The 8046-nt window shown below is 52.4% G+C and overlaps 1 protein-coding gene across 1 annotated transcript; it reads right to left on the reverse strand.

Moving 5' to 3' along the window:
* Positions 1–409: 409 nt before the first annotated feature.
* Positions 410–6992, reverse strand: LOC116857204 (cytochrome c oxidase assembly factor 6 homolog). The gene is made up of 3 exons (XM_032841113.1): positions 6909–6992; positions 6187–6346; positions 410–606 (listed from the first exon to the last, which is right to left on the reverse strand). Exons 2-3 carry the CDS (start codon positions 6328–6330, stop codon positions 511–513), a joined length of 240 nt encoding a protein of 79 aa, XP_032697004.1. The 5' UTR covers positions 6331–6346; positions 6909–6992; the 3' UTR covers positions 410–510.
* Positions 6993–8046: the final 1054 nt, after the last annotated feature.

The raw sequence follows: 8046 nt of genomic DNA on the forward strand, positions 1-8046 counted from the left end.
AGCACAAGTCCGGCTTGCTGAAAGCACAGATGAGGGGGAGCATTTGTTTTAAGGTATGTACGTCATTTTTAGACATAATGCTATTGCACACTTCAGACTTCAGTATAGCACACGTAACTTTTACATAGGAGGAGAAATCAGACTCGCTTAATTGTGCTGTTTGCTGTGTCGCTGCGGTCTGGAGCCGAACCTACAATGCCTCCAAGGTCCGCCTATATTTAGATCGTCGCCTGCTGCTCCGACCAAAACAAAACAGAACAAAAAAACCATAGGTTTTTTAATAGGCTTTAATTTTTCCTAAAATATCGCTTTCTTATGAAATTAAAACGAAGCATTTCGATTCTTCATAGTCTGAATGATGGGATCTCTGTTATTTGATCGTTTTAAAGAATTGTTTACGTTGAACGAGTCATGCTGTTTACATGATCCAAACCATTACTGTCCTATAGGGGAGCATTTTGCAAGTTCAGACAGAATAACGTCAAACCTTATGGAAAGTTCAGGAGCAGCCTAGGACTGTGCCGTCGTTTTCGAAGGCTGGAACTGTCCTGCTTCAAATTTTTCTTTGAACTTTAAGTAGTCTCTTCTTTTATCAAAATATTTTATCTGTTGAGAAAAAAAGTTTTGAAATAAGGGCAAGTTTTGCAGCTTAAACAAAAGCACATATTTAAATGTAACAAATTAAAAATAAATAAATAAATATAACAAATTATTCAATGTAAGTTGAGTACGTGGCCTAAGTGACTGTATTCTAGAATCACTGAGTCAAGGTGTACGACATGTAAGAGTCTCCAGCGATGGAGCAGACCAGTGAGCCCCAGCCCCCTTCTGGGTTATAGATCCTGTTGAGAACTCAAGTAACCCATGAACCTTCTCCTTGAGAAATGTCCCTGGAATTGGACATGTGAATCTTGCCATGTGGGCTCAGAGTTCATAGGCCATAAAACTTCATGATTGAAAGACCTTGTACAAGTCTTTCTTATCAACTGTACATTCAATAAGTTTTATAGTTCATCAGCCATGATCAAGTTTATCTCATCCAGTAACAGGTATTTGTGACAGATGTTTAAAAGTTATATTTAAAAACTATGAATGAGCCTATGATAAAACTTCAATTAAAGACTTCATCTTATTTATATCCTTCTCTTGCCATAAGGAATTTGAGTACCATAAAGCCCCATATCCTGAAGCAATAAAATTACAGTAGAAAATCAAGGTCACAAACAAAGCTGTCACAGTGTTGGTATCTGAGCTGCTTTGCAGACAAGGTGAAGGCGGAACCCCACAAATTTTCACAGTCAGGATAAAAGTAACACTAGTTCTTTTGTTAAAAGCTTTTCTTAGGCTCCATTGCATAACTTAAGAATTAAATCCTACGTGAAAAGTAGACCGAGAATGGACACATCTGTCTCCAGCTGACGCGAAAGGACAGAGTTAACACTTCTCCCAGGGATACAACAGCCACGGAATGTCCTCAGTCCCCGCAAGTGACTGCAGCTGTCTTACTGACCAGGAAGCCTTGTCCTCTAAAACCACAGACTATCAGAAATTTGATTTCGGAGGTTATAGCAATAAAAATGAAACATCCTACCTTTGCCTGGAGGCTCTCAGGCATCTAACACAGAGCAGCAGCCTTGATTTCCAGTCCAGGAGAAGCAGCTCAAATAACAGATTTCTGAATGTGACATTCTGAAAATCAGACCCTGGGTCCCCTCTCAGTCCAGAGCCGACGATGACCTGTTTATATGCAGCCCTGCTCTGAGCTCATTGAAGCACAGAGATATTTCATTTTACCTAACTTCCATCCTGCCCCCTGCCCTGAATCCTCGGATGACTCCCTTCCTGTACCTGGTGCGATACCCACAGCTCCTCTGGGGTGCGGTCTCCATGGTTACCAGACTACAGATTTACCCCGGGGAGGGGGGTGCTCTGCATAAAAGATACCCAGTGTTACCAGATCTTTGTGACCGATCCTGTCACATCTCCACCTGCCTGCCTGACAATGCGGTGTAGATGTCCTACTAGCATACCCAAACCAAGCTCCTCTGCGACTGTTTTCTCGTCTAATACTTCCTTCAGTGACTGCACCACTGTCCACCTAAACACTTCGGTCCCACTCCCTCTTAACCACGACACCACAGCCCTCCATTCTCACCTGGATTACTGCACCAGGACTGGAACTGGCTTCTCTCCCCTCAATCTATCAGTCATGCCACGGCCAAGTACTATCTTTTCAAAATCCAAATCCAGTTATGTCCCTGGCTGGAAGATCTTTCCAGGCATCCCTACAGACTGTAAGGTCAACATCCAAACTCCTCAGCGAGACAAGGCCATTCTTGGCTTAATCTCTGCCCATTTGTCCTCTCTGAATCTGCCACTGGTCCCTGAAATACTGGCCGTTGAGAGCGGCTCTGGGTCCTGGACATGCTTAGTTCTCGAGCGCTGTGCTTCCCGGCCTCCGCCTGAACCGCACTTCAGCCCAGCCTTCCCTCCTGGGGGAGCAGTCAGGGATCCTCAGCACGAGGCACATGCTCTCCCTGTCCGCTCAGGAGCCCACGGGCACTCACTGAGGGAGACTGTACTAGGGTGCTAGCACCTTCCACACCCTTACAAGAGACGCAGGGGCAGGAGTGCGAACGCCGGGATCTGAAACACTGCCACGGTTTATATGAAACCCAGCTTCTGAAACTGATACTGGGATCAGTCTCTTGGATGACGCTGGGATGAAGGATGGCTCTCAGCACCGCGCCCACCTCAGCCATGAGCCAGCAGACTTTCGCAGTCGGCCTGTCACACGGGTTAGGCCGCTGAGCACCATAAAAGCAGCAAAGCACCAAGAAAAGTAATTCATTCCGGTGACACCTGGCATTTTAGTTGTGTGGCATACTTATTATATAACAAATCTGAATTTATTGCTTTACTGCTCAGCTGATCTTGAACAAATTATCTCACCTGAGCCTTAGGTCCTCCTGTGTAAAACAGACACACAAGTACTCCCAAGACTGAAAATTAAAGCTAATAAAGATGCCTGATACAAATGGACCCAGACGATACCTCCTCTTCTGACCCCCTTCCCCCATGTAGCTCCCCACCTTCTCACGTGGCTCTGGGAAAATCTTTCCGTTCCTAATTGATGGCTACGGTAAGACTTCAAAGGCAATCCCCGAGGAGGGGGCAGGTTGAAGGAGGACGGCACTGCAGAAGGACACCGTATTGTGAACACTTAACACTGTCAAATGCTGCACAAGCCAACTAGAATATTCTGCCACCGCACCCCCCCACTTTGCTGGGGTCGGCTGGAGCTCTGCAGCCTGTGCGCTTCTCCACCAGGACTCCTGTCCTGATGCTTGGGTGGCTCCCTGACCTCTTCAGTGAGCTTGTCCTCCAACCGGTCTTACTCCCAGGATCAAAGCAGCACGCCCTTTCCATAATCCCAATTCTGAGAGCCCATTCTCCAAACACCGCCACCCCCCAGCCTCTTCCCTTTCTCTCTATAAGACCCTGATGCTGAAACCCACTGAGCCCACCACGCTTTCAGACTCCCTCTCATACCTTCACAGCTCTCCTTCCTGCCGAACTCCAAGCTCTCCAGTGGCTTCCCATAGCCCCAGTAAAGCCCACCGCCCCAGCCTCCCATCATCTCTCTGATCCGAACATCCGCTGCTCTCTCCTTGCTCCTCCTTAAACACACGGGACCTGCCCTCACCACAGGGCTGCTGTGCCGTCCCACTTCCCTCCTGAGGATGCTCCTCCAGTGAGTCCCACAGTGAAGGCTGAAGCTCTGGGGCTGTGTTCATGCTGGTGCCTTTCACTGGGGTTAGGAGCATGGGAGGTGAGGCCTGCTGGGTAGGGGATGGGGAGGAGTTCAGTCTTGTACATGCAGAGGTCAAGGTTGGTCCTGGGACCATCTAAACCTATTGCAACAGCTCATCAGGTGCCTCTGGAGCTGGAGAAATGGCCAAGCCAGAGCTGTGGACGAGGCATCAACACCTGAGACCAAACTGCCTTGGGAGAGCGAACAGCCTAGAAGAATACTGGCATTCTCGGCTGCACAGGAAACCTCTCCAACAGGCATGGCTGCTAGACAAGCAGGACAGCCTGGGGGGGAGGGTCATACAGGCACCCAAGGAGATAGGGCTTTTGTGTTGAAATAGACTACAGTTATGACTAAGTTTCTAGAACACCATGAGACTTGTGTAGGCTATTTTCATGGAAGGAGGAAGGAGGATGTGGAGAAGGGAAAAGCATGGGGTCCAGACTCTCACTCCCGAGCTCCAGTCCTGGCTCTGTCCTTACAGGTGATTTCACTTCAATGCACCCATGTCTTTGTCTGCAAAACTAGGTGACACTCTCGTGAGAACAGTGGAGGTGGAGGGCACATCTGAAGAGCTCCAAGCATATACTCAGTATATGAGCTGTGAGCAGGACACAGTAACCTGGAGAGACTGGCATTCAGCCAGGGTCCCGGTGGGAGTGGAAGGGACAGAGAAAAACCCTTTATGATGCAGAGAACAGAAGCTGTGTGAAAGAAGGGGAGTGGGAGGGTCTGCTAGACACCGGACTGGAGAGAAAGTAGTGGGTCTGCGAGGAGAGGGAAAGAGGATAAAGCAGGACAGAAGCGTGACTTTCCAAAGGGCCTAAGACGGATTCCCAACCATGGTTATCGGAATCACCTGTAGAGCCAGAGCTGTGTCAAAGGCTCGGGTTCTATTTCCAGACCTTCAGTGAATCTGAGGGGAGGTCTGGGACAGAGCTCTTCAAAAACCTCTCCACGTGATTATGACAGGTCACCTGAGTGGAAAATCATGACAAGGCTGTCAAAAGGTCTCACAGGGACAAAATTCTGAGAAAATCCAGGGGTGGGATGAGAACAGAACCCACCAATACCCCAACCACCAGAGCTCCTGCTCTGTTCTCAGCTGCACCCTGCTCTCAGTGACTGCAGGGCCAGAGAGCCCAGCAAGAAGGGGACAGCACAGATAGTAAAGGAACCAGAACCCTCATGGACTCAGGTGTGAGACAGACCAAGCTCCACATTCTCCGCCTACTTCTTAAACCAGGAGTTGTTCTTAGTGCATCAACCCTAATGGGAAAACCAGGATGTCTAACAGTTTTCGCCTAAATCATTAAACAATCTGATCACAAAACCCCACATTAATCACGTTTCTATTTATATGTCAAGTTAGACATGGAGTCTTCAGAGGAATCCCATGACGTAGGCCTCATTATGCTGGTTTTACAGATGAAACGTTCACCTAGAGCACGGTCTCCTGACTGCATTCGCGCCCAGCCCAGCCCAGCCCAGCCCTCCAGCATGACCCCCACCCTCCTGGCGGTCTTCTGCACACCTCCGGCTCCTCATCTAAAACTGTGAGGTGTGACAGGGAGACCCTAAGCCACATCCTAAGATGAGCCGTTCTCACAGCTATTTGGTGTACTTTGCCCAGCAGCACGACAGAGTGGAAACGCACAGACAAATTCAGGTTCCAATCTTACACCAGCCAGCCAGGCCTGACTTAGAATTACCGTCCTGCCACTTGCTGACCAATACTGAGCAAGTTACTTCAATGCCCGGACTCTTCCAGAAAATGAGAGCAAACCACCCTCTGAAAGGACACAGATGCAGGAGTGTCGAGCATGGAACCCGGACAAGTTACTGACCTCACTGTTAGTTCCCTTTTCCAGCCCACTCCCACATCAGGGACAGGCAGCACACAGCAGGACAGCGGTCAGGGAGGCATCTGGGGCAGCACCTATCATGGGAACGTCCTCCTACTTCCTAAACCGCTCATAATAGTTTGGGTACATGAGCCCATGATTTGGGGAGCACAATAGAGAATGCTTCATTTCTGAGAGAGGCTCCAGGCCAGTGAATTTGCCAACCCCTGCCCCACACTGAGGAGTGTTCTTAGGATCCTGGAGGGATCTACCAACTCAGTGGGTTGGAATTTCTGGGCCTCATTCACAGGTTTGTTTTCAGTGACCTTTAAAGGGTCAGGTGACGCTTCCCAAACGCCTGCCTGACCTAAGAACATAAACCAAGTCTGGATGACCAGGCAGGGTCTTCTCTGCTGCTCTACAAACTGGATCCGACGAGCCTCCGCCTGCTTCACCCCTCAGCCCACCGCACACCCTCTCAGCTCGGCGCCATCTCCCAGTGACCGACAACCGTCGAGTGTGCCTTACCCACTGCTGGGGACACCTAGATTCGAACGCGCTTCTCAGCTGCTCGCACTGGGACGCGTCCTCTGCCTTCTCGTCCAAACACTTCCAGTACTCGTCCCGGGCTCCCCAGCACGCCTGTCTTTCCTTCATGGACGGGGCTGCCATCCCTCGTGGGCCCACGCTGTTGACCAAAGTAACACCGGGTGTGAACCAGGACCTTGTTTCGGAGACGGCGGGGCACTGACACTGTCCGTCCTCCCCGTCCAGCCCCTTTCTACAATTCCGCTTTGGGATTTTGACGGCGCCACCGAAATCACCCAGCTCTAAACGGACGCTGGCAGAGCTCATCCCCCACGCGATGACACGGGACCCGCCGGGGGCGGCGCTCTCAGTCCCGTCCCTGGGGCCTCTCGAGCGCGTGTCCCCACCTGTAAGACGGGGGCAGCCGCGCCCATGTAGAAGGCGGCCTGCACACCAGACGCTCCACAAGGAAGCGCACGCGTCGACGGGACCCGGCAGCGCCAGCGGAGCTACCAGCCGTGCCGAAGGGGAGCCCGAGACGCGCAGAGTCGGAACCGCCAGGTCCAGCCTCCAACACGCGCGCCCGCCGGGACCCACCCGCAAGCTGGCCTCTGGCCCGCCTGCGACCGGGTTCCCTTCGGCGCTGACGGGAGGAAAGGGTCATGAAACTCAACAAACTGCGGGGAAAGGGGGTCCGGTGCCGAGTCCTGCGGAGAACTCACCACCCCAAGGAAGCACGTCCCGCGGAAAATCCGCCCTCCTACTTGGAATGACCCTTACGGGATCCCGTTCACCGTTCTAGGAGGGCGGGACTTCCGGCTCCGCTCTCTCACCTGTTGCAGCGACTTCCTTCCGGACCTGCGGGGGAGGGGAGAGGAGGCGGGGCCTGGGGTGTGACGGTGGGGGAGTGGGCGGGGCTGTGTCGGAGCTCGGAGCGGCCTCAACCTCTAGGGCGTCCCCGTACCTGTTTCCCTGAGGCTTTCAGCCGCGGCGAGGGACCCGCTCCTCTCGTGACTCTCAGTTTCCGTGCACATCTCACCCGCGCCGCCTGGAGGGCTTGAGTTTCGAGCCCGGCCGGACCAGCCGGTTTGGGGTGGAAATTTGCAGCCAAGGGATGAGCGCTAGACAAACCCGCTAACGGTGACAGCTTGGCTGCAGGCCTCCGGGTGGAGATAGTCGAAGGTGCGGGAGGGGAGGAGGTGGGGGCGGGGTGGGGGCGGGGTGGGGGAGGGGAGGGGAGTGCGGGCGGGACTGGGTGGCCGGCGGAGCGGGCAAGCGCTGGGGGACCCGGGAGATCTGGAAAGTAAGCGAAGCGGGCTGTGAACCGAGGCCCTGAGCTCCCGGTCCGGCTGAGGGTTCGTCCCCGCACGTCGCTCAGCGTCGGGACCGCTAGCCCTGGCGGCTTCGTGGACGCCCCTGGGTCGGTGCTCGGAGACGCTGTGAGAGCGCGGAGCAGAACCCGCTCGGCCGAGATGCGGCCGTGGAGACGCCAGCCTGGTGAGTTCCCGGACAGACGCTGTGCCCTTGGCTCTGAGATCTGCGGAGGGTAGTTCAGACGAGGAGAACGGAGGAAAATACTTGCTTTTCTGTTTAGTCTTACTCGTGGCTTTCTTGACTTCCCAAACACCAAGGTATTGTGATAAAGGAATGAGAAGAGCTGCTTCGGGTAGGTTTGAAAGGACGGTATTTCTGATACACAAAGTTCGTGTGTCCGAGCGGAATCTGTAAAATCGCGTTTATGGGTAAAGATCAGTCGTCCGGGGTCTGGTCTCTTAACAAAGTCCGCATGCGCCCTCCGGTCACGCTGAAGAGCTGCTGCTGCTTCTTTTTTTTTTTTTTTTTTTTTTTTTTTTTCCAGCG

The sequence above is a fragment of the Lontra canadensis genome, unplaced genomic scaffold (assembly GCF_010015895.1).
Source record: "Lontra canadensis isolate GAN:19392208 unplaced genomic scaffold, GSC_riverotter_1.0 scaffold120, whole genome shotgun sequence".
NCBI lineage: Eukaryota > Metazoa > Chordata > Mammalia > Carnivora > Mustelidae > Lontra > Lontra canadensis.

What these genes read in the sequence shown, in the direction of transcription:
- LOC116857204 (XM_032841113.1), bottom strand. Translation starts at nt 6,330, where the DNA reads ATGGCAGCCCCGTCCATGAAGGAAAGACAGGCGTGCTGGGGAGCCCGG. An exon ending in CTAGGTGTCCCCAGCAGTGG is followed by an intron (nt 607 to 6,186) that starts GTAAGGCACACT and finishes TTTTCTCAACAG; the next exon opens with ATAAAATATTTTGATAAAAG.